Source organism: Poecilia reticulata, linkage group LG14, assembly GCF_000633615.1.
Source record: "Poecilia reticulata strain Guanapo linkage group LG14, Guppy_female_1.0+MT, whole genome shotgun sequence".
Lineage (NCBI taxonomy): Eukaryota > Metazoa > Chordata > Actinopteri > Cyprinodontiformes > Poeciliidae > Poecilia > Poecilia reticulata.
In genome coordinates this window covers 4,890,701-4,916,329 of record NC_024344.1, presented here as the reverse complement: position 1 = coordinate 4,916,329, position 25,629 = coordinate 4,890,701, and the positions used below count along the sequence as shown (strand labels likewise).

The following is a 25,629-nucleotide window of genomic DNA, read 5'->3' as shown; positions in this document are numbered from 1 at the left end:
AGATGTTAAATGGCATAGAGAATATACGTTTTAACCTTACGCCTGCAATTGGTGTCAGTATGATGCTAATTAGATTTATTATTTTCGTCAGTTTCAAGTTATTTTGAAACTGGTTTCATTATCACTGAAACCAATCCCTTGTTAACAGATTGGTACCAACGATTTGGTCTATGTGTGTAAATTATGCATGTGAATTAGTAATGGAAAATTCTGAAGTGTGTGCACAAGGACAGGCTGTCAAACAAACAGGTGGTTTGTCAAACAATTGTATTGTTTTCCAATATTACCAGCATTGAAGTTGAATACAGACATAAAAGTAACTGGGTCAGAACAAAATCTTGTTTCACTGAAGATCTTACAGGAAGTGGAAGGGCTGCAAAAAAACAAGACTGTTTGCAAAGGGTCAGGCTGGAAGATAAAAGGGTGAGCTGTCACGTAATCCACACATGGCAATAAATCTATGGTTATAAAAATACTGTAAAATTAAAAGTATTTATCCTTACAGATTTCCTCCATAGTTGCTCTTTTCTTTTACTCTTAAATGTTTTAGATCATTAAACACCAAGAACAGTTTTTCCAGATCATATCCAAACTATGCTAGCTGTCTGTGAAAACATATTAATCTGTGTGATAAATCAGAAATTAACTGTGAATTACCACATTTTTTTTGTTCAATTTCACTAACCAGTCAACATTTATATTACTGCCAGACCTGTTGGGGGAAAAAAGAAGAAAACCTTGGAGCTTAGTTGTAAGAGTGGACAACTTAATAATTGCAATAGTGAAAAAAGTTGCACTAATACTTCTACTGGATTTCTAAAAGCACATGTGAACTGATGTACAATCTAAATGAACTTTTACACATTTTAAATTTTCCCATAAAATAAGCAAGAGTTGGAGTTTATGTTTAAGTGGATTTTTGCACTTATAGTAAATGACTCTTTACTTTGCTTTGTAGGAGGGTTCTTTTTTTAATAGTGACAGCATTGCTAAAGTCATGAAGCTATTCAAACTGAGTACACAAATCATGAATCAAAGCATTGATTCATGATCATTTCACGGAACAGATTGTTCACATGAAGGATAAGGGACATATCAGCGTTAATGCATCTTTGTTTCAGAATTTGCGTTTGTTTCTGGGAACTGCAAAATGAAGAAGGAAGTGCAAAAAATGAGGCATCTATTAGAAGTATGATCACACATGGTGCATGTTAGAAAAGTAATTATTGGAAGTTGTGTGCATTTATCTGAATCGACCACTCTGTTTAATACACTTTTGAAGATATAGAACTGTAATGAAATAATTTTAAATAATAATGTCCGTGTTGTCGTATTGTATATGTTAAAAGCCTTTCAAGATTTATGATTGAACTACTTACTTTATCCTGCCACAAATTCAAAATTATGAAGATTCTGAGGTTCAATGAATTTGATAATCAGCTAAAACACATTCAAGATAATCCCGGTCTACTATCACAACCTTAACAGCAGTTTAGAAAACAAAACATTTTAATTTGCAATTTAAATAACTTACATTCTAAGCTAAAACTATAAATACATAGATATTTACATTTGATAACAAGCTTTGTTGTCAAAGTTATTTAATTTTTCTTCCTTAATGATGCTCCTAGCTAGATTCATTGATCATTTTCTTGCCTGTCCTTTCAGTTATTTATTGTGTATAATTTCTATCAGTTTATCAATAAGGTGATTTCCAAAGGCATGGATTTCCACTGTATTTAAGAGTATCAGAGTAAATTTGTTTTGTCAAAAACTATGATTTTTCTTCTGCTTTATACACTGCTTTGTGTTGGTTTTGAGTGTAAAGTCAAAATATGGCACCTGATATGAGAGTTTAAAAAGCTATTTTCTGTTTTTATGCCACCTGTAGACAAGTGATCATTCCTCTCATCAAAAATAGTAATGTACCTTTTCTGATGTTCTGCTTTTCCAACAACGTTTTCTTCTATTTTTTTCACTCAGACCATTTTAATTGAAGTAGTCCACAGTCTGATTTCCTTTTTTTCTTCTCTTTCTTTTTTTTTATGATTAAACGCTTCTTCCTCTTTTTTGTACTTAATTATTATGTCCGTGACCAAATCCAGGCTGTGAGTTTTATTTTGGCAGGCAGAATCCGGAAGTTGAGTCATGAGCAACTATATAAGAGTTCTTCGCGCTACAGCTGACTCAGTTATCCTGTAAACAGTTGTAGCGGCGTCTGAAAAAGGAGCTTAGAGACAGGCAGCGGGACACCATGACGATAAACACACTACCCAACGGGACCACTGTGACAGAACTGGGTCAGTTTCTGAAAAACCCACCGGAGGGTTTCACCGTGAAGGCCGTGGGCTCGGCTTACCAGGTCCAGTGCGGAGAAGAGAACCTGGTTTTCATCGATAAGTTTCACTCTGGGGATTTTGATGTAGTTTTCCAGAACTCACTAGGAAGGTGAGTAACAGACACTCATTGCATAGAATAAAGTATTCAATAAATCTGCACAAATGAAACTCATTGAAACTCGTTTTTTACCCTCTCTTAAAGGAAGCTTAAAATGCATAACTTGTGGGAGTATACCAGCATGAGGAAAAGTCTGCTGTCCAAGAGGATCTATGTGTTGGTTTCTCTCTGCGATCAAAATATGCTAGAAACCAGCAAGAAGGGGCCCATAAAGCCCAGAGGTAAATGTCCCTTCAATTCTGCAGCTCTGCTAGTTTCAGTGTTTTTCATTTGGTTGCATGCACCGGTTTAAATGACTCACGTTGGGCAGCTTGCAGCTGGGTGGAGTAATTGGCATAAAGGCAGCACAGAATTGAGGTCACTTGGATATATTTTTTGTGTGTCTAACTACAAACTCCTACTTGTCCCTATTTAAAATGTCTTCCACTGTTTGTAGTTCTGCAGGAGTACGTGTTGTCCGTCAATGGTGGGAATCCGATGATGAAGTGGCAGATGGAGAGAGGCTTGGACTGGACCATCTCCTCCGTGGCTGGAGAGAGCTACAGGGTGGAGGTAAACTCAGCTGTTTTTGTTAATCTGTTCTGTGTTTGTTCTTCATTTACTGCTGCTGCAAATTATTTTTTGATAACTCAGTGTGGCTCTTCTTCCATTTCAGATTGACTTGAGTGAAGTCTTGCAGAGCTTGGCTGCTGAAGGCCTCATTGCTGAGAACTTGATGAAATATAATCCATCTTGGAAGGATGCCTCCTTCACCCTGAAGTACTACTCTGATGCCCTATTTGACTTCCCTCACTGGTTCGGCCGCAGCAAAAGATCATTTCAGGCAAGTCAACTGTTCTTATGCACTCCTAATCATAAAATGTACATTTAAGTGTTTTTTTTTATTTAACCCTGTGCTTTATTTTTACAGCTGAAACTGATGAGAAACACATGAGGGAGACCATAAGGATTGTATCTGCTAAGTTTTCCAGCATCTGTTGCTGCACATTTTTAGGAAAACTGAAGAGGAGTGTTCTCATCAGTGAATGAGAAGCCAATCAGTTGAACTCTGCTGCTTTGTCAGGAGTTTGGTATTTGAGCTGCTGGCTTGGGATTCATCTGCTGGTCAGTGGGTGGAAAAGTACCAGCAAAGACTGAAAAGAAATGTGGGATGCCTTTGAGATTAGTCATATTATACATGTAAATAAAAAAAAAAGCTTACATGTACATATATATATATATATATATATTTTTTTTTTATTTTTTTTTTCTCCAACTGGGTTCCGCAGTTGTTTGTGCTGTACAGTGATTGAACATGTTTGGAACATTTTTGTTTCACTTGGGTTTATTTTTCTTACATTTGTAGAATAATTTTATATGATAAAATGAAATAAAACTTTTTACATGTGATTAAAGCCTTTTAATTCTGTGACTTTTAGCTTGAATGTGGGATATGGGAAAAAAACAAACATTGAATTTATGTAATGAAGCTATTGACATGAACTTCACAGATGTTAGTAATAACCCAAGTAGTACTACTTAGAAATCAACATGACAGCTTGGTCTACAATTTTAAAGTGGAATAATATGGAAAGATTATTAAAACTACTTGGGAGAAATAAATTGAACTAAAGAAATATTTGACAATTTATCTCTTTAAAGAAACGACATTGGTTAGGAGGAATTTGAACTTCTTCTGTAAGCACTGATCTGCAATTCTGCCTACGCAGCTTAATTCTAGTCTGTCCCATCCAATTAGCTGAATTTCTTTGTTTTCTGAGACCATTAACTAAAATCCACCCTAATTTGACTTATATATGTTCCCACCATCAAACCTTACAGTTCTGTGTTGATGTGGAGTAAAATGTCTCCACCAAATTGCTCTCTGTTCTCATGGACCAACAGGACCTGCTTGTGCCATGATTGGTGGTCGTTGACTCTTGGGCAGCTCTCCAGATTATGTTAACTATTCTGCTGAAAATCTTGTGACGAAAACTTAGTTGTGGCTGGTTTATGGTCAAATTCTTTCCACCCCAAGGTTGTTCCAGTAATCTCTGTTTACTGCAACGTTCAGCAGTTTAGAAACACATCTGTAATTAATCCCTTCAGCAGGATCTGGAACAACAAGGTTGCAATTCTTGATTCCCACTTCTTGCATGCTGGAAGTAATCTCTTTTAAAGGTTTTAAAAAGAATTAAACTTGCTATTTGTTGCTGATAGGGAGTAGTGTTGCTTTTTAATTGCTGACAGATTTCCGCAGCGTTCTTAGCTGTCTGCACCTTTTAAGCTAGTTGTTGCTGCGTTCAATTGCTATTCCCTGTGCCATTATTCTTTATTACAACTAGCTGAAATTATACTTATTTTTTGTATTATGTGAATGCGTGAATTATCTGCGTTACATGTCAATAGCCCCATTAGCAATAAGAGATGTTCACTGCTAAAAACACTGGCATGTTCAGCACTTATGTTCCTCCCTATATGTGACATGCTGAGCTATGGGAGGAGCAGGAGAGCAGATGCAGCGTTTGTGATGGTTTCTACGTATTCCTTGTAGTCGCTGCCATAATAGCGCCACAGCAGGTAGTTGAAGATGCCCACAACGCACATCAGGGACAGGAAGGAGATAATGCGTTTTCCAAACAGGTACCCAGGAGTGCTGTGCAATAAAATGACTAGTCAAAAATGATTTCTATATACATAATAGATAACTCACTGGATAAACTGTCTTACCTTTGAGAGCTCTGTCCCAGATATCCAATGAAGTACTTCTGTCTGACAAGAAGGTAGATGATCCCGGCGAAGGCTGCAGGGGCTTGAGGAAGCGATGGGGCAAAGAAGTTGGATTTATAACTTTATACAAACTTTTTTTTACACTTACATGACCTACTATAGCGTAGATGTAATGGCAAGTGTACAATTTGAGAGCCCAGAAAATCTATTAAGTCTGAAACATTCTTGAATTTCTTTTGATCTAGAAGCTCTTAAATATAACATTAAGATATTACCGTAGTTGCAGGGGTGCTGCCAGAAAGATTTGTACGGGGTAACAGATGGGGGCCACAAATATTAGAAACTTCAAGCCTCATACATAATTTCTCAAATTTAATTTCAACATGTTCCTGCAATGGAAATTGAAATTCTAGTATCATTTGAAACAGCTTTGTATGAATCGATGCATAAATGTTGTAAACCCTCCCCTTATGATCATGCTTAAAAAGAAACAAATTTAAAAAGTGGCTATTGTCTCAAACAGCTACCCCTTGTTTATGCCACTAAAACTACTGCCAATCATTTGATCTGATCATTTGTGTGCAAACACTGCAATATACATCATGTACGTGACCAGATATTGAGATTTCTTTCTATTCATTATGCCAAAAAACATTACCAAATGATATGTTTCACTATAGTCCATGTTGTTTTATAGCTAAGTGTAAGCGTCACATACTAAAAAAAGGGTACACTCTGTTTCGATGCAGCTGGAAATGTTGAATAACATGATTCCAGTAAACATAAAAAGTATTCCTTGTTAATAGAGCTCTTCTCAAATGAGTCAGACCCCCATGGCTGTAAAAATGAAGGACAAAAGTGTGCCTATTGACTAAGTTTAATCATTACCTTGACTGAGACAAACTCCTGCACACCACATGACTGCCAGAAAAGTCGGGTAGGCATCCATGCAGTTCCGGCTACAATGAAGCAAAATGTATTCGTTACATTAGTCTTTACAGAACTAGAAGAAAAAAAAGACTGAAATACAAAAATCTATCTGCAGTGCCCAAGACAAGACAAACAGTGAAATATGCTAAAACTGGACAAGTTACAACCATCAGAGAACACATAATCGGCAACAGCTGTAATTAACTAAGGGGAAATAATTTGCAATGATGGGCTGAAGAAATCGCTAAAGGGTTGCAGAAAGTTGCAGCAATAAAAATGAGTTTATGGCTGTGGGGTAAAGCTTTTTAAATGCTCAGTTTTAGTAACTAGGAAACATAATCGTCATAGAGTCTAAAGCTGCACACAAGAAAAACTGAAAGTACACTGATGGTTTACAGGCAAAAGCATTTTTGATTTTCTCAAAATCAAATTTTTTTTTTCAAGTTTTCTGCTTTTCTGATTTTTGATGTGGTCAACCCTAAAGTGAAAGGTTCTAGTTTCATTTTTATGTTCAGATTGAGTCATAAACTTAAACTTTAACGAATCATGAGAGAAAAAGCAATCTAACAAAACATTGACCTGTGAATCAAAGGTTTGTAAAACATGCCCCACCTATCAAACAGAGAGACACGCCTTCTCAATGCAAAGTTGTCTCCAAACTTTTCAGTGATCATATATATATGACTCTTTTCAAAAGATCAAAAAGCCACATTTACCTCCTGCTTGGAAGGATTTCTGTGTTACATTTAATCTGGTTTATTTCCTAGCACAAACTCAGCTTTTAACTGCAATGATTTTCAGCAGTGTTCAGGAAGAGACTATTCCAGAAACCTCATGTTAGTCAGTTCTATAAGACGACCTCTGACATAAGATCAGATCGATAAGATAAGCTTTAATGTCCAAAGGAAGTTATTCTTGGGAAGAGCAAGGTAAGGCGAGGTAAGGTGAGGCACGGCCCTTTTATATGTATTGCACTTTCTTTTTTTTTTAGCAGCAAAGTGATTCGAAGCGTCTTACATAATTAGAAGGAAAATAAAAATAACAAAAAGCAAAACAACATGACACTGAAGTGGCAAAGTAAGAGAAAGCAATGACAGGTTATCCATCCATCCATTTTCCTGCACCCTTGTCCCTCAGTGGGGTCAGGAGGGTTGCTGGTGCCCATCTCCAGCTAATGTTCTGGGCGAGAGGCGGGGTCACCCTGGACAGGTCGCCAGTCTGTCACAGGGCAACACAGAGACACACAGAACAAACAACCATGCACACACACACTCACACCTAGGGGCAATTTGGAAATGCCAATTAACCTAACAGTCATGTTTTTGGACTGTGGGAGGAAACCGGAGTACCCAGAGAAAACCCATGCATGCACAGGGAGAACATGCAAACTCCATGCAGAAAGACCAGGGCCGGGAATTGAACCCAGAACCTTCTTGCTGCAAGGCAACAGCTCTACCAACTGCGCCACTGTGCAGCCCATACAAAGACAGGTTAATAAAACAAATTGCCCTTTGTTTTATCAAATTGCCCTTTGTCTTATCAAAGGGCAATTCTAACCAAATGGGATTTTAGCCTTGATTTAAAGGAACTCAGTGTTTCAGCACTTCTGCAGTTTTCTGGAAGTTTGTTCCAGATTAGTAGTGCATAAAGATTAGAAGCTGCTTGATGTTTGCTGATTGATTGTAAAATCCCAGCTGCATGCAAGGACAAACCAAAACATTTTCTGCAGAAAACTTTGCTGAGCTGAGCTGTGACAATGACAAGAACATGTTCGGAGTAGTTCAGATGAAGGCTTCGAGTCTAATTATACAATTCCTGTTGTCGAGCACGGTAGTGACAGCATCATGGTGTGGGATGGGGGTATTTCTTGCCAGTGAGGGGCCTAACTAACAAACCGCTAGATGATAAAAATTTTCACCAATGTTTCATTATACTGCAGTAACACATGGAATAATTGCTATGGATACAACAAAATAACATTAAGCGTTAACCCAATCACAACAACAGAAAATGTTTGGAAGTCAGTTGAGCGCCAGGAAAATTTATCTGACAGAAGCTGGCTGATAAAGGCTTCAAAAAGTGTGTGGCTGACAGTCAACTAGCTAAGGGACATAGACAGAGGAAGAGGAAGAATTTAATAATGTCAACATCATCAAAAGAATTAAAATTTGTGCTGTAAAGTCATTGAATTGAGTACTTTAGTCACCTCAGAAGGGTTTAAATGCTAATCTTACATAATACCTATGAATGTTTTTAGATTTCTGAGCTGCTTCGTGTGAATGTTTCCCTTTAAAATGTGCTAAACAGTTCAGAAGATGTTTTATCTTGTCCAGCAGACAAAAGAGAGGATATGACTTGAACAGTTTCTGTTAACACAGGAAGAGTGTTGCTGCTTGTGGACCAATGGAGTAACCGGGGAAAAGTCTGTGATGTAACTCTCTTCCAAACAGTAGATATAGACACCAAGTAGAACAGAGAAAACTTAAAAAAAAAAAAAAAATCATCTCCTAAAAAGGATTTTCATCTAGTTCAAGTAGTTCAAGTTTTGTTAGCGTTGTGAACTTCTTTCTAATGAAGATATTATCATTTATTGGATATTTTCACCCAAGTGCAAATGCAAATAAGGTTTTCTGAACCAAAGCCAGTACAAGTTTTAAACTAAGCATATTTATTGCCTGAGTACTTTTTAAACAAAACTATTTTTAAACAAAACTATTATTCATTTGCATAAAAAGCAAAGTAATAAAGGTGGCTTGTAATTATTGTCTATTTACAGGCTTTTTACTGGCATTTTTTTTTTTTTTTTTACATAATTTAGTTTAGGAAACGAGGAACAGCCTCCCAGTGGTGGGTAATATTTGGAGTAATTTAAATTAAATTTAAACCTGGCCATTACACAAAGTAATCTTATTGTATTTCCGTATAAAGTAACAGAGAAACAGAGTATTTGTCAGGTACTTTATGTTAACGGCGAAATTAAGAGTTGAGAAAAAGGCACTCACTTTGCACAAGACACTCGCTGGAAAGCAGAACCGCTCGTGTTGCGGTTCTTGCATTCCCTCTCAACCTTTTGAGCAAAAAACACTGAAAACACAAACAGAAAACTGTTACACTGTTTAGAAAACAGTTTTTTTTTAATTCCTTAAAAGCTATTGTCTTTATCTCACCATTCTGAAGAACACTGATGAGCGTGACGACCACCAGCAGGTAGATATTTTCCACCACTTTGAGGGACTCCATGACAAAATCGTAGTAGCTCGATGGACGCTGAAACTGGGGAGGACAATGCTGCTCTTTCACATTCAGGGACGTCTATTTAAATCCAGACACATATATGCTTCCCTTACTGGCAATATGTATTGCACCTCCAGCAAACACACAAAGATTCTAGCTTCCTCTTTATGTAAATGATGCTCTGGCTCAACACAGAGGTCTGTGTGTCCATTTGTGTGTGTGTGTGTGTGTGTGTGTGTGTGTGTGTGTGTGTGTGTGTGTGTGTGTTTATATGTGTTCATGCACCAGTACACTTGTTTACTCCTTTGCAAATTTTGTTCCCAACATGGCAGATCATTTTTATTTCTGGTGAAAATTTTGGAGAATAGTGATTATATTTACTTGACAGGAGTCACGTTGGGCCCGTTGGTTTTATTTATTTCATTCCCATACAGGTCCTCTACATCTGGTGGACCAAGACAGAAAAGGACATTATTGTGGAAATTAAATAAAATGAAAAAATACTTTGTGAAATAGAAGTAAATGACACAAATGGATACTTAAATTTAAAAAAAAAAATATTTTCTCTTGTTTGAGCTGTCTGCTACATGGCTGGCTTAGGCAAATGGGGATTTTATTGACTTTCCCTCCACTTTAATGTCTAATAGTTTCTTAACAAACTTGTATCTTCTCTAAGGCTGTTGGTGCGTGCTTCTCTCCTTTCCCAGCTTGCCAGTTTAGGTGGACTGCCATGTCCCAGGAAGTTGTGCCATGGTCTTTCTATTCTGAGATGATGGATTGATTAGTGCACTGTGAAATGTTGAAAGCCTTGGAAGTTGTTTTATAACACAACCATGATTTAAAAACATTCTCCTTTACCTGTGTCGTGTGTTCTTTGACTTTCATTACGTTTCTTCACAAATATTCTCCAACAACCCTGTGAAGCTTTAAAAGAACAGCTGAATTCATACTGATATTAAATCAAAAGTGGATTCTATTAAGGAATTAGTTGACTTTTTAAGGCAGCGCGGTTGCAGTGGTTTTTATTCAGGGTTGCCAGAATAATTAGAAAAGTAGATCTATTACATGCTACAAATGGAAATGTAGTTTATAGAAAAGTAATGAGGAAGTGAGCTGCGTGAGTAAGATGATTTAGCATTAATTTTAGTCAAACAGCGCCTGCATGTGGAAAAATTGCTTCCTTTGTTCTTCCTGTTTTTAAACAGCCTTGACATTGTCTACTGTTTAATGAACGTATCCCATCAAATACCCAATGGTTTTTCACCATGAATTTAAGTTTTATACGCAATAGCAAACTCTTCTTGAATGAATACCTATTATAAATCCCACCACATGAAGCGTCTGGATAAGACTGACAAAGAAGCCCGGGCCGAAACGAAATATAAAAGGTGAAAACCTGCGATCTATTACTGACCTGTCGCATTGAAAGTACTGTACTACACTTGATGCACAAAATACAAAAAATAAGAAAATCAGAACCCGGATACTATGAATATTTTTACTTTGACGAGCTTAAGCGTTCACTCAGGTCCCATATGGTCTAGCGGTTAGGATTCCTGGTTTTCACCCAGGCGGCCCGGGTTCGACTCCCGGTATGGGAACTTGTCGTTTTGCTGTTTCTTTATTCTGTAACTTTCATACCAACTTATTCGGTCCCAAAGCAAAAGTGGCAGTGCGTCACGGCACTCTTTTGTAAACACTATATGTAAACTTTTTTTTTTTTTCTGCCGATTTGAAGGGCAGAACTTCGACTCAGCACGACATTTAATGTTTATTCAATGTTTCATGACTGTTTTTGTTTAATGATGTAAAGCACCTTGCTGCTGAAATGTGCTAAACAAGTAAAATTTGATTTGATTAAAAAGCAAATGCAACTTAAATCAAAAGCAGTAGAAATATTTTATTACATTAACAGCTGGCCAAAGGTTGATAATTTACAAATGAATAAAACCTTCAAATTACAATTAATTCAAATTACTTTAATGACATTAAAAACCTCAGCTTCAAGTAACTTGTAAAAAAAAAAAAAAAAGGTTTCTGCCTTTAACCAGGCTTCTGCATGATCTTTTTGCATACAGTACTCAAGAAAAACAAAGTGCAATGTTTGAAAAAGGTTAAAAAAAAAAAAAAACATTTACAGAAAAAAATTTATGATCGAGTGCATTTGCTGTAAAATTGTAGTCGAACACAAACTGAAGGACTCCTCTGTAAATGAAGAAACAGGCGAGGCAGCTTACAAAACCATCTCACATCATGTTTTTATTGTCAACTGTGCTTGCAGCCTTCAGTGTTAATGAAAAGTAAAAAGCTAAAGTGCACCAGCGTCCTCAATCTCTGTCTTCAGGTTAAGAAATGCGAGAAAAAATCAAACTCCTCCAGGAAGTTGTGACCTTCATGCTGAGTTGTTTGACAGTTGGTTGGAGTCAGAGCTCCGGCGCCGCTAACCACACAGTCCAGCTGGTTCGCCCCGTCCTGCCCGCTAACCAACATCTCCAGGAAGCCAGTGCTGTCCGGGGAAAGGCTGCTGGCCGTCATTGCCGGGGACAACAGGTCAGAGGAGGCGTAGCCGTCGTAGGTGCTGGAGCTCACGGTGCTTGGAGAGTTGAGGTCGGTGCTGTCCGGTCTGAGGTGGGCCCCTCCTCCGGATCCCAGCAGCTGGTTCAGCTTGGCCAGCTTCTTTTTCTTAGCTTTAAGCTTCTTCAAGAGTTTGTATCTGAGGGTTTCAGTGTCACTCAGACCTGAAGAAATCTTTGAGCTTCCTGGTTTTTTAAATGAAGATATTTCAGTGAGCAGAGGAGACGTACTAGACGTCCATGTGGCAGGGGCCGGGTGGTCGGACGGGACAGCTGGAGATGATGGAGGAGGAATGACGGGGCTGGGGCTCTTTGCACCAAAGCCACCATACATCTCTGCAGCTTTTGGTGGGAGACCCGTACGTTCGTCTGAACTTAGCGGAGGTCTGGGGACTCTGGCAGGAATCGGGGGCTTCTTCACCGGGTCGGGATGAGATGGCTTCCCTTCAGATATTACGCCATTTTTAACCGGGTCGGGATGAGACGGCTTCACTTCAGATGTTATGGCATTTTGTGTGGGAGGAGGATGTGAAATGTTTTTATAAGCTTGATTGACAGGGTGTCTGCTTAGTATGTAAGACCAGCGATCCTTCTGAGTCAAGAGCGGAGGGGAGATGTTAATAGAAGACACCGTCGATGGCTGCTCTGTAACAGCAGCTATGTTACTTTGAGCAGAGCAAACGGATTCAGGCGCCTCAGAGGGTTCGGGTAGCTCTGAGGGTTCAGGCGGAGGATCTTTGGAGGAAGCTGCTGTTTTACCTTTCCGCCTGCCGACGGTTTTCCTAAGGTTAGGTGGTCTGCTTCGTCGTTTTTTTGCATTGGGCACAAACGTGGGATCACTCACCAAGTTGTTCGACGACTCTGACTCACATGAGCTGCTGCTGAGAGCAGACTGAGCATTGGTGTTGTGACACAAGTTGCCCCCTGCTGCAGGGACGGAGCTGTCCGGTAAAGAAGAAACCACGTTTTCAGTCCTCACAGGACTACTCGGGTCGTCTGCTTGTTGGGTTGATAGTTCTTCTGTGCTCAAGTCTTTCAAACTGGGAACCGCTTCAATCTCAGCTGGTTCTAGCAACACGCTGGACAGAGAGCAGAAGGACGGCTGCGTCTCCTCTTCCTCCTCCCAAAAGACAACATGAATTTCCTGAGTGGGGATCTGCAAGTGCTGGTGGGTCTCACAAGCATTTTTTAAGTCATCATACTCCAGCCATGATCCTGAAGGAACAAACATGACAATGAGAAATGGGTCAGGTTAAATTCACGCAGTGCTTTTCAATTCCAGTCCTCAGGCCCCCCGCTCTGAATGTTTTAGATGCGTCTCTATTTCAGAACAGCTGATCCAAATGATTGCATGACCTCTTCTGCAGCCATCAAGTACTGCAGAAGGCTGTTAACCAACCACAGATTCAATCCAGGTGTGTGGCAAAAGAGAAGCACCTAAAACATGCAGGGCAAGGGGCCAGAGGACCAGAATTGAGAAACCCTGAATTAACAGAAGCCATGTGGTTGATATTGTGTTAAACTGATACAGACTTAAGTAAAAAGTGTGCAAAAAGAACCACAAAACTGAACAAATGTTTAAATTAAGCCTTCGTTATTGCGCATGCTTTTATACCAGTTCCTTGTTCTGCTCTTTATGGAGTATCTGGGAGCATAATAAGTCGACAAATAACATTTTAATTAGTCGGGTGGGTGGTCGGCCTGCAGTAGTCCACTCGAAGCATGTCAACCTTCACTGTAAAATAGTGTTTGTGTAATAAGAGTGATCAGGTTTCATTTTTTCTTTTTTTGCAACACCAAGTAATTACAGTTGAATTTGGAGGATATTTTTAGTTAGGAAGATGTGTAGAAGGTTTCTTTCAACCAGCTGACAGGAAGTGCACAGCACGAACAGCCTCTCTCTTAAGATGCTGCATTTAAAATCTTGCATCCACAACAGAAATCTGTTGAGTGCAAAAGAACTGCATTTAAAGATAAAAATAAAATCAGTTCATACAAGGACCAGTGGCCAGATGGGGGGAATGAATGCATGAATCAACTGGTAGATGGATCAATGACTCACAAATAGATGAATGATGGGATGAATTAAAGGGTAAATGGGTAAACAACAGGAGAGACTGATCGATAGATGTTCAACTAGTTGTGTGTAGAAATACAAAAACATTATCAGATTGACAATCTAACTCGCAACCTTCAGATTTCCAGAGAACCACTAATCTGTAACTCCTACCATCCTCATTGTAAATCCAGGTGATGAAGTGGTTGCGTTGTTGGCTGTACTGGATGACGGCGGTCACCGAGTGGCGTTTCCTCTGGAAGCTGAAGGCGTAGTTCCTAACGTTGTTGTGAGGAAGCCCCTCTACAAAGTGCAGTGCAAACACCGGAGGTACACTGCAAAAACACACGAGGAAAACAAGCTTGAGACTGAATCAAGTTACTAAAAAACAAAACCTGGTAGGTGTCCATGAATGTTTTTTTCTTTTTAGAAATGTGTATAAAATATCATGAATTTGTATTCAGCACTGAAAACTCCATTAGCACAGTTAAAACAGATAATGGCAGCATCATGATGTGGGGATGGTGATGATGTCATCTCCGACCTTTATGTTGAATTGTATCAAACCAGGCATTTTGTTGAACTTACTTCAGCTGCTATTGACCCTTAAGACACATTTGATAAGTGCAGGGCTGCAACTAACGATTTATTTTATTAGATTCTGACAATCTGATAAAATAATCAGATTTTTCATTTCACTAAAGCAGTTTTGTACCATATTAGAAATACATTGAAGCATGCAAATGAATAAGCATATCAATTCATTGTGTTAATAGGAAGATGAGCATTTTATAATAATGCAAAACAGCATTCCTTTAGCAAATTTGAACTGTCACTGGAGCTGTTTTAATCTTAAATGCAAAATGCATACATTTATATTTTGTGCAGTTTTGGCTTAAGTACTGCTGAGAATATGCATTTTTCGCACATGGCCATTTTTTTGAGATTGTATACTCTGGTTAACAATTAATCAATTACAAAATTAGTTGACGGTTATTTCAATAACATTAATCGTTTCAGCCCTAGATAAATATGGAGCTTTACCTCTCCAGTAACATCGTCCTCCTCTCGTTCTTCTTGCTGCATGCATTACAAGGAGCTAAATGAGCTGCATTGAGAGGAGTCCAATCAGGCACAATATTTGTGAAAGTTGGGAGAGTTTTTTCAACCCTGAAGAGGAAAACAAAAACAGATCAAACAAATGGAATAATCCTTTTATCTGCGGAAACAAAAATCAGTAGATTAATATGCTAAACTGAAAGACTTTCAAGCAGAAAGATGTTTAATATTCATCAGCCACAATCCAACTTAGTACCAACATTTGTTATAACTAGCAATGGGTCCGGCAAAACCGATGCGTCGGTGCATGTGTCAAGCCCACAGACCAAAACCCGTGTCGGTGTCCGTATTGGTTTCAGCAAATCACGTGACCGATACAGGAACCGTTTCGAAATGACATTAACGCGCCAAACTGTGTTTATAAGGAAGCGAATCCGTCAATCTGTCAAATACATTTGCCAAACGAATTCTTGATCTTTTACAGAACAGCATCAACTATGGAGCAGCTTCAAAGGAAAGGTTTCCGCAGTAGTGTGGGACCATTTTGATCTTGTATTGGAAAATAAATTTGTTTTCATTTTTGTTGTTTCATCCGGTTCTTGTCAGTTTCTACTTGATCTGAATCCAAATTCAGCTGAAATGGACTCTTAGTTTACTTTCATATCATGTTCTGCAGGTTAATTGTCGCATATCTTTGACTAAACTGTCTTATTTAAATAAATCCACCTTTTCAATGCTGAGGCATTATGAGGCATGAGTATGAAGTTCCAGATACACCCAGATAAACTCAGATATGCAGCCATTCCACAGATTACTCAGTTGCATTTTATAAATTATTTTATATACAGTGATCCCTCGCTATAACGCAGTTCACTTTTCACGGTATCGCTGCTGCTTTGCAGATTTTTTTTTTTGTGCAGTTTTTTTTCACAGTGTTCTGCGTCCTGATTGACCGTATGATTGGTAAAAACAGTCTCCGAGCTTCTTCTCTACCTGAGTGCCAATAAAGTTACAGTATTTAATACAGATTGACCATTCAGGAGATGGAAACTGAAACTTTGAATGCCAGCTGGAAAAAAAACTGTGGCCAGAGGCAGCAAAACCGGACCGGAGGCTCGTTTGACGAGATCCGTCGCTCTGCCGTAGATACAGCAGTGAATCTCGTGGGGCAGGTTGGAAAAGATGCTTTAGTGACATGACTCCGGATCACATTAAGGCCCGATTGATGCACACGCACATCAGCTGATCTGAAAACAGGCTTTGTTCTTGGGTTTCAATGTAGAGTATTTATTCATGCTGTATAATAATTGTAAAAACTAAAGGTAACTACTTCACGGATTTCGCCTATCACGGGTTATTTTTAACGCCACCCCTAAGAAAAACAAGGGTTCTCTGTAAATGTAGTGTTTACTTAATTTTTTTCTACAGCAGGAGAAGGTTTGTCAAAAAAGCGTAACAGACTAAATTTCAAAATGTTGTAAAAACTTTTTTTTTTTTTTTATAAAAATTTGTGGAAAATGAAACACTCCATGCATCCTCATTCCAAACACATTCACTTAAATTTTCACTTTATGGTACATGTTCACATTATTTACTGATTGTATATCAAATATATTTTAAATTTAACTGAAGATATGACATAATACAATATATAATATTCAATAAAATACAAAGACTTAAATGTTATTGTATAGACTTGGTCATCAAATCACTATGATGCCTGTAGTAATTTTTAATGTCCAGCAGGTGTCAGTATTGAGTGACACAGTATCGAAACAGTTTTGCCATGTGTCAAAACGATACATGACGCCTCATTTACCCATCACTAGTTATAACATATAACTTACAATATGAACTGTGAGGGAAATTACTCTAAGTTCTCAAAATTACACAAAACATTAATACTTTGGAAGGATAAATTAAAATTCTAACTTAATATGGTTTTAGATTAAAAAAATTAATTGGATCTTAGAGTTTTACGCTTTCCTTTTCTTTCCTTTTAGGCTTCCGTTTGATTTATTGCACATAACAAACCATCACCCACCTTTCTTTTGTGACAACTTTGCATGCGCTGCACTTAAACTCCCAGAAAAAAGTTGCTTGGAAGAGACGCTCCACCCAGGAGTCCAACTTGAGCAGAAGAGGCATGGCAAAAACAGGAGTTTCCCTCTGACCTGAAACACAAACGCGCACACACACAGCTCAGAGGAAGATTGCATGTCTGAGATCTGATGCAAACTGTAGCTGCACACCATTTCTGAATGCTTTTAAACAAACAAATGTCAACACCCTCAATATCTTAAAGCCAAATACAAAGAGTGAACCTCTCCTGTCTGCATCAGCATGTTTTTCTTTTCCTTTACCTTGAGTATTCAAGAAAAAAAAAATGCTGCCACCCTCATAAATGGGGCAAGATGTGTCATGTTTCATAATAGCTGCTTTAAAAGCTCAAATTCAGCCTTTTACATTGGTACAATGATTTATGATGACCGATTTTAACCGTCGAAGAAGACTGACGGAAGTAGAAAAAAAGCATCTGGCTTAAGCTGTTACAACATCTTAAAATGTGGATCATAATAGCTGCTTAAGTCTGGTTCATTCTTGAGAACAATGTCCAGATTCTTAAAGGCGTTGCATTTATCTGTTCTATTATATGCAAGTATAGACATGATGGGGGTTTCCAATCACACCACTCAGGGAGAAGAAGAGTTCTGTGACCCAGAGATGAGCAGGTTTCGGTCTGAAATGTGCAGACTGACCCCAGAACAAAAGCGAATGACATTGTAGAAGTTGGCTGAAGCTGGTAAGACAGACTGACTTGGGCTGAAAGGCCAATCAGCAAGAAAAAAAGCCTGTAATTCAAAAGAAAATGCACACAGGGACAAAGACCTTGATTTCTAGAGACATGCTCTGTGGTCTGATTGAACTAAAGTCAAACTGTTTGGCCATAATGACCCTCGTCCCTCTTGCACGTCTGGAAACACTATCTCAATCGTAAAGCAAATATATGGCAGCATCATGCTGTGGGACTGTTCCGATGTAGGTGTAACTGGTGCGCTTCATATATTCATGAAGGAAGAAGATTATGTGGAAATACTGAAGCAACATCGGGCAGAAAATTAAAGCTTTAGCAAAAACAATAACACAATACAGACGGAGAAAACCAACATGCCCTTACCCAGTTTGCATTGCAGTTTGGGTTGCAGTAGCTTGAAAACAGACATTCTGAGACTCTGCAAGTCAACATGGGCGTTTTGCAGCACATGACTCGGCACCCGGGGAACACCATCTAACCAGAACCAAAAATCAGTCAAAACAAACACAGTCAGACCCTGCATTATGGTTTTAATAACACACTCTGAACAACTGGAACACCTCCCAGAGAAGATGCAATAAAATGAACCATCACTTTTCTGTTTCTGTTCTTTAAATGAAGGTCTAACCAAAGCAGTAATATTTAAAACAATCTTTAAATTACTCAACAAGCGAAATACTACTAAGGCCACAGTTTGTAACTTTTATATACAAATGCATTTTTTACATACTTGTTAAAACTTTCACTATATCCTGACAGCATAACATGAGACAGATGATCTTGGAAAAAAAATTAAAAACTCAAGCTCCTTTGCCTCCGCCATGTGGTTTCAATGGTTATTGTTAAATAAAATTAATTAAGTAATGGAATCTGAGAAAAGTGATAATTGATAGGGAAAAACTTTGACTAACTAGTACTCCATCATGCGTTTTTAAAACTAAAACATAGTGAAATTATAAATGTAATACTTCAATTTTGTGTTTATAAGTCTATTTCTTTGTCCCCCCCACACAAGCAGTAATCCTCCTGGCAGAAAATGGCGACAGCAAGCGTTGGGAGAAAACACCAGAGCCATTTAGTTGTTTAACAATAATTGAATAAATTTTTTGAAATGGTATCTTCTGTAGAGTATCAAGTACTCAATCGATAACCACAATACTATGAATTCTAAGCATAAAAAGGCTAAAACTACTACCATGACGAAGAAAAACTAAACTACAATACTTTAATAATAAAAACCAGCAAATACACTAAGAACCAATTAAATCTAACTAAATCAGACAAAGTCATAAAAAAATAAAGCTCAACTATAATGAAAAACACACAACATGTGACTGACAGCACTGTGACCCTCCTGGCTCTGATTGGTTGTTCCTGGCCAATCAGAAGCAACCTGCTATGTTTTTTCTGTAGATGGCAGTCGGACCACAAAGAGGCAAAGGGTAGATTTTTTCACAGATTATTTGTCAGGACATGGTGAGAGTTTTAGCATCTATGTCAAAATCATTAAAAACATAACATATATGTAATTCTCACACTTCCATGCCGTTTATGCATTAAATAAAATTACCTTTGTCAGTTTGCTGATATTCCTGGACTGCAGCACAGATGTCTTCATGTTTTCTCAGCAGTTGCCACACAGACGAGCGCTGAGGCTGATGTTCAGGTCGAAGTTTTCTCAAGCTCTTACAGTTCACCAACACAGCCAGCAGAGAGTCCAGCCAGCACAGGTTGTTGCTGTTTCTCCACAGAAGCTGTTTTGGAACAGAGACAAATTTGTCCAACGAATCCCGACTCTCTGAACGAAAACCGTTACGGTCTCGACACGGGGAGACGTCCGCCTCGAGGGATTCCTTCGATTCCATCGGCACATTGCATAGAGGCGATGAGGTTTTGATATTATCTGGATAAATGGCCTGACTGGTAGTGGATCTGCTGCATGTGTTCAATGCTGGAACATTGCTCTGCTTTGCTGCATCTGGGTAGACAAGGTGAGGAGAGAGAGAAGGGGGCCCGGCTCCATTATCAGCCAACAAAACGTCTGAAGACGATTCAACAGAACTGGAGCATGCAGAGGGAGCAGGATCATCCCCGTCCTGAACGTCTCCATTGTCCCAGTCCGCTGTCTTGACATCTGGACTTTCTTTGTGGTATCCATTCCCCATTTCACTTCCAGTGTTTGGGTTTCTGCTGTGCCCATTTGTCACAGAGTTTAAAGAGCAATTCTCTAGAGAACTGACAGCCACGTAAGAAACACTCTGTGGTCGGAGATCGCCATGTTCGCTTAGTCGCTGCCGTTTGAGCGGAGATTCAATCACATCTTCCACAGCCAAGGCGTTTTTCCTTTTGTTCCCAACCGTAGGGTCCACAGGATCCAGGCTAGCCACAACATCTTCCAGGGGCTGAGTAACCAGCGGAAAAAGACACTATATGGGAATACATACACATTTATTAACCACAGTCAGGAAAACAAACATATGTACTACACAGATTGGATAGAATTTATTGTAAAGATCAGAAAAATCTGAAAATTAATGTGCTATTGCAGTAAAATAATCTCACACCAAGGAAAAAAAATCCTAATTTGGAAATATTGATGCTCCTGTCCCATCATACGCACCTGACCAGAACTGTGAGACTAGCAAAGAAATGACAAGTATTCAGATGTTGTTCTGGTTATAATATGAGCTTTAAAATGAAAAAAAAGAAAGAAACAGGAGCAATAGATAAAACAGATTATGCAAATAATAAAAAGCATTTAGACTCATACCGGCTGTTCATCAGCTAATCAAAAGTTTAATTCCACCAGCCAAAAAAAATAAAAAATCATAATCTTTGGCAATGCAAAGCTCCCTAAATAGAAAAGATAAAACACAACATAAGCTGACAGGTGGTAACATGAGCACTAGAGATACCTTAGCAACCAAAGTTGAGCAAAGTCTTCTATCTAAATCTAATCATTTAAATATGTTCATATTCCTCATAAACATTCTTTTTTTTCTACAAACCAAGCACAACTCTTCAACTTTAGCAAAAACATATGTAGGTCCATATATAGGTTTGAAAAAAAAACATCTCTATTCCGTTTACATTTTTGGAGCATGAGCTGAGTTTGAGTTTGCTCTGTTTACTTGCTGAGGCAGAGCCAGCTATAAAATAGCATAGCTGACTGTTCACTTTTCCAAATAAATGCAGCATATTTGGAATTTCATGCAGGATCAACTTGTTCTTGGTTTGATTTTCAATTTTCATGCCCTCTTTTACTCTTCGCTACAACTCCAGCAGTGAGCTTTGGAGTTATTTTTGGCTCAATTACTATCCTCGTTCATTGAGCGTGGTGGCGAGATAAATATGGGTCCTTATCCAGTCTTGTGACTGGTGGCAGAAATAAAGTAGGTCTCTGTGTCACAACACATCTGAACCTCCGGGAAATATAGTCAGGTTTTACTAATAGGAAGTTCCTAGAAACTCTCGATATAAAGTAAATGAATTACCAAATAAAACATTATGTAAGATGATTGGTTAAAGATTAAATTTTGTTAAAACTATTTCCTAACATTTTTTTTTCTACAAAAGTATGGATTTTTCAATGTCATTTGTATTTTATGGCTTCTTATCCATGTTTACCAGAATGCCAACATAAATGTCTTTGTAGATGTGTTTGTGTGTAAACAGTATTGAGATTTACCTGTGGGTTTGTGCAGAGGGTTATGGATTCCTGGAGATTGATCCGATAGGAGCGTAGGGCAAAGGTCAACCCTTTGGTGTTACACCAAGGACAGTCCCCCAGTGAAGCAGCTCTTTCCTGAATCTACAAAACAAAAATTAAACATTCACAATCTCACAAGTAAGTCAAGATGTCAGGTTAAGTAGATTGAAAGGTGGGAAATGGTTTTATTTTTCGGTTTACACTTTGAAAGTTTTAATAGATAACAAAGAAAAGAGAACAGAAAACAAAGAAAAGAGAAAGTGAGACATCAGCCACATATTTCAAACAAACAATACTTTCGCCTTTTACTATCAGATTTCCAGGTATGCTTGATTTCATTTTTTCATTCTTTGTTTCTTCTATTAATTTGGATTGGTACTGTCCAGTCACAGTGACTCTCTCAAATACAATTCAGCTTTGCGCAAGTGACAACAATGAGAGGAAACTGAGTTCCACTGACTTTTCCCAAATACCCCGCCTGCGGTGAGGCCAAAGCCTCCAAACCAATGCTTTCACCAGACATCGGCAAACAGCTGTCGGTCCTTGGTTCCACGGCTGCCCGTTGCCGCTCAGAACACCGCGGCCCGGCTCATGGTCAGAGGAGCTGAGGGGGAGGATACAAATGAGCACAAAGCACAGGTTAAAAACTTAGAAAAATGCATGGGAAAGAAGGTTAGGTTAGAAAGATGAAATGTAAAAGATGCTTTTTCTATTATTTGAATAGTTGGTCCTGTCTTTTTGACCTCATCTCGTACATAAAGGAACTGAAGCAGCTATTGCTGAGTCTGGGTCCGTTTTTCATTATTGCACATAATCTTTTTGCAGCTGCATCATAGTGTCTGTGTTTAGCTGTATTTCTCTCCTACATGAAGCCACTGAAGAAGCTACACTTGGTATTAACTTTTTCATTTAGTACTCCAGAGTCGGTGCCTCTACATTTTGTGTGTGTGCATCTAATCTGTCTCCTCCAAACGCCTGAGTCTGGGCAATAGCTGCTTGTTTAGCAAAAGGGATTGCTGCAAAGTTAACAACACAATGCTGTCAACTAGCCACTATCACCACGTTTGTTCAGGAAACATGATCACTGCAAAATCTGTTACTTAATGCAGATGGCTGGCTTTCCTTGAATAAAATGAATGAATGTGACCGTTTCTGTAAAACAAAACTAGAGATGACATTTGTTGTGAATCGATGCTTTAAAGTAACCAACCCGAAGCAGATAAGGAATATGCACCTAAAGATAAGAAAGAAGCACCGATGTATTACTTTAATCTCTAGCTACACAGTAAAAACTCGGATCACTATGGCATCTGATTGAAACAGTTTTAAACCTCAGCAACAGTATGAGCAAAAAACACAAACATGTTTTATAAAAATCTCGATATACCTTCATACTGGTGTTGGGCCGATGTTTTGTGCCGAGACATGTTTAACAAATTATGAACCTCTACACATTTATCTGCATGATGCAATCAAATTAACAAGTACATTAGTATCTCCATTGAAAAACTCCAAAATGGTAAGACTATTTTTCTATAATTAACTGTAACCTTGGTTCTTAAATGTTCTATCCATTCTCAAATATTTGTGCCATTATTTGTAGATGGCTTTTCTACAAATATTTTAGAGAGGTTGTGCTGCAAGTTATCCATCATTTCTTATTGAGTGTGTGCATTGTTTAGGACGTATAATGTGTTTGTTACACACCTTACATACAGTGGCACTAATAGTTTTGTTTAGTACAATGACAATAAAGTGTAATCAAATAACAGGTATTATTTATTCATCCATCATTCCATTTTCTAGACTTGCAGAGTTGCAGGAGGGTGGTGGTTTCTTTTTCCAGTCCTTAGTGCTTGAGACGCAGGATACAGGTTATTTAACACTTTATAAATAACATACATGACAATGTCCATGTTGTTTTAATAATTTGTTTTATATTGGTTTTATTAAAAGGCTAATTCTGACCAGAATGCTCATGCTGGCTTAACGTCAACTTTCTTGCATTGAATAACATTTTTACTAATTTTTCCTCCATTTTTAGGGAAGCCTGTCTTGTTGTTGTTTTTTGTACCTTTGCATCTTCTTAATTGTAACTCACCAGGCTCCACAGTCTACACAGAAAATGTTACCTGATCTGCTGATTTTATTCTAATCGAGTTCTGCCATAATATTGAGTCCAAAGTTTGTAAAAAGGTAAAAACATAAAAAAAATCTGAGTAAATGAGCACACATACAATTTGTGTCCACTGGTGGTTCATCAAAAACACTACAAATCCAGTTTCCTGCTGACCACAGTAGTATAAAATGTCAATTAAAATATAAAGGCATCACCATTACTTAGGAACGTTTTAGAAAATTCTGCTTTTATCAATTAAAATCACATCAAACAGTCAAATAACGTTAAACTTGTCAAGGTACTGAATATTACTTTTAAAGTGTTAAATAACATCGCATGCACACCGACGTAAATGTGTTGGTTATTTTAAAACACATCGTGTACAAAGTGTACCTGAGTGTACCATGGAGGACCTTCTGCGACCATAAGACTGTTCTGAATTCAGACACAGCATCTATAAGCGGCCTATGCCATGACTCTACTGGAAAGGCAATATCGTCAAGTTATAAACTATAGAATACGACAAAAACTAAGCAGCTTCCATTTTCAGAATCATTTAGTGTGAGCACATCAACATCACTTTCTTTATACCTGGAACAACTACTCTATTTGTTTAACTCGGTGTTCGGACGACAAGAAAAGTAGTTTGAATTAATGTAGCAGCTGGAAATGAGAACAAGGCGACTTTTTGAATTAATAATTCCTTACAACGCACACTACCTTAAGTGTTACTCGTTTGTAGGATGAAGAGTGGAAAATCCGGGCCACTACACTTTGTAAAGTGTCCTTAGTCCATGTCTTCAACTATATAACAGCACACGAGAGACACTGGTACGCTACAAAATTACATGACTTTTTACGCTTGTTTTGACTCTTAATGCTGTAAAGTTAAATTGTACTCTACAGCATAAAGTAATGAATTCTAGAAACAAAAATATACCTTGGACCATGCAGTTTTGACGGATAACACGATGCTAACCAACTAGCTTTGTTAGGTTAGCCGCGTGCACGTTTTTCTCTTTAATCATTCAAAGCAATACATACCAGAACCCGCGTTGAATTGGGTTTAATTCGGTGATGTTTAATAAATAAATCCATTCACGCAGCGTTTAACTTTTTATGCCCACCGGTACAGAGACTCCATGTGCATCTCCTGACAAACTCGTAACAGAAACGTTCTCCTTCCGCCCGCCGCCGGTGTTGTGCGTCCGCCTTTGTCTTCCCCCTTCGTTGAATGACGGCGTCAGCTGGACTCCACCTGGTGGATCGGCGCAACTGCAAGAGCTCAACTTATTGTTCATAACTTGACACTGCACAGCATATCAAACCAGCCCCAACCGGTTTGGCTGAATTAAAAAGCTCCACCACGTCTAATCACGCTACATATCATTGCTACTGTAAACTGATTACTTGACTTCCCGTTTTCTAAGAGCATGCTATATGTTGTTTACATTTCTGAATGTAAAATAGAAAAGTAAACTAGAATTTTACAAAAAAAAAAATATACAATCCTTTACAAAAATAGAAATGATTTTTTTTTTTACATGTTTGCTAACTTTGAAAGTAAAACAGATTTTGTTCCACTATCAAATCTTGTTAATGTAGATCAGAACCAGTGAACTGAATGGAAGAAACTACTCAAATGCTTTTCAACTTTGTTATAAACAGATAAAATCTCTCCATATACACTCTGTTTCTGGCTTTACAAATGACAGTGAATATTCAATAATAATTTTTTTATATATTTTTTATAATGCAATAACTATATATATTTATTTCTCAACAATCAAAACAGAATCTAGGTCAGTCTTTGAAAACATTTTCTGTATTTAGCTAAGTTTTAATACAGCTGTTAATCAGAACCATTTAAGTCAATGGAAGAAACTACTCAAATGCTTTTCAACTTTGTTATAAACAGATAAAATCTCTCCATATACACTCTGTTTCTGGCTTTACAAATGACAGTGA

The 25,629-nt window shown here is 38.1% G+C and overlaps 3 protein-coding genes, 1 long non-coding RNA gene and 1 other non-coding gene across 5 annotated transcripts in view; 2 read left to right on the top strand and 3 right to left on the bottom strand.

Moving 5' to 3' along the window:
• Positions 1–2,162: 2,162 nt before the first annotated feature.
• Positions 2,163–3,630, top strand: medag (mesenteric estrogen dependent adipogenesis). Its single transcript, XM_008427352.2, has 5 exons — positions 2,163–2,448; positions 2,542–2,678; positions 2,894–3,009; positions 3,113–3,280; positions 3,368–3,630. The coding sequence occupies exons 1-5, from the start codon at positions 2,255–2,257 to the stop codon at positions 3,389–3,391; spliced, it is 639 nt and encodes a 212-aa protein (XP_008425574.1). The 5' UTR covers positions 2,163–2,254; the 3' UTR covers positions 3,392–3,630.
• A 143-nt stretch (positions 3,631–3,773) lies between these two features.
• alox5ap (arachidonate 5-lipoxygenase-activating protein) lies at positions 3,774–9,496 on the bottom strand. The gene is made up of 5 exons (XM_008427353.2): positions 9,264–9,496; positions 9,099–9,180; positions 6,055–6,125; positions 5,167–5,248; positions 3,774–5,092 (listed from the first exon to the last, which is right to left on the bottom strand). The coding sequence occupies exons 1-5, from the start codon at positions 9,334–9,336 to the stop codon at positions 4,930–4,932; spliced, it is 471 nt and encodes a 156-aa protein (XP_008425575.1). The 5' UTR covers positions 9,337–9,496; the 3' UTR covers positions 3,774–4,929.
• Positions 9,497–10,859: 1,363 nt separating this feature from the next.
• Positions 10,860–10,931, top strand: trnae-uuc (transfer RNA glutamic acid (anticodon UUC)). Its single transcript has one exon. It is a non-coding gene; the product is annotated as a tRNA-Glu (tRNA).
• Positions 10,932–11,210: 279 nt separating this feature from the next.
• On the bottom strand, positions 11,211–24,768 carry uspl1 (ubiquitin specific peptidase like 1). Its single transcript, XM_017308614.1, has 8 exons — positions 22,003–24,768; positions 21,522–21,644; positions 19,404–20,259; positions 18,197–18,307; positions 17,063–17,192; positions 15,004–15,129; positions 14,134–14,294; positions 11,211–13,118 (listed from the first exon to the last, which is right to left on the bottom strand). Exons 1-8 carry the CDS (start codon positions 22,063–22,065, stop codon positions 11,671–11,673), a joined length of 3,018 nt encoding a protein of 1,005 aa, XP_017164103.1. The 5' UTR covers positions 22,066–24,768; the 3' UTR covers positions 11,211–11,670.
• A 115-nt stretch (positions 24,769–24,883) lies between these two features.
• LOC108166881 (uncharacterized) overlaps positions 24,884–25,629 on the bottom strand; it is an 8,523-nt gene continuing 7,777 nt past the window's right edge. The window contains exon 3 of the long non-coding RNA XR_001777284.1: positions 24,884–24,919. This is a non-coding gene — a long non-coding RNA (uncharacterized LOC108166881). The remainder of the gene's footprint in view (positions 24,920–25,629) is intronic.

Bases quoted from the DNA above. Each gene is read 5' to 3' on its own strand.
- medag (XM_008427352.2), top strand. From the start codon at position 2,255: ATGACGATAAACACACTACCCAACGGGACCACTGTGACAGAACTGGGT. The intron at 2,679-2,893 runs GTAAATGTCCCT...CACTGTTTGTAG, and splicing joins GGGGCCCATAAAGCCCAGAG to TTCTGCAGGAGTACGTGTTG. The intron at 3,281-3,367 runs GCAAGTCAACTG...TTATTTTTACAG, and splicing joins GCAGCAAAAGATCATTTCAG to CTGAAACTGATGAGAAACAC.
- alox5ap (XM_008427353.2), bottom strand. From the start codon at position 9,336: ATGGAGTCCCTCAAAGTGGTGGAAAATATCTACCTGCTGGTGGTCGTC. The intron at 9,181-9,263 runs GTGAGATAAAGA...TTGTGTTTTCAG, and splicing joins CATCAGTGTTCTTCAGAATG to TGTTTTTTGCTCAAAAGGTT. The intron at 5,093-5,166 runs GTAAGACAGTTT...TTTATTGCACAG, and splicing joins CTGGGACAGAGCTCTCAAAG to CACTCCTGGGTACCTGTTTG.
- uspl1 (XM_017308614.1), bottom strand. From the start codon at position 22,065: ATGTCTGGTGAAAGCATTGGTTTGGAGGCTTTGGCCTCACCGCAGGCG. The intron at 17,193-18,196 runs GTAAGGGCATGT...TTTGTGTTTCAG, and splicing joins CAAACTGCAATGCAAACTGG to GTCAGAGGGAAACTCCTGTT. The intron at 15,130-17,062 runs GTGGGTGATGGT...TTTCCTCTTCAG, and splicing joins AAAGTTGTCACAAAAGAAAG to GGTTGAAAAAACTCTCCCAA.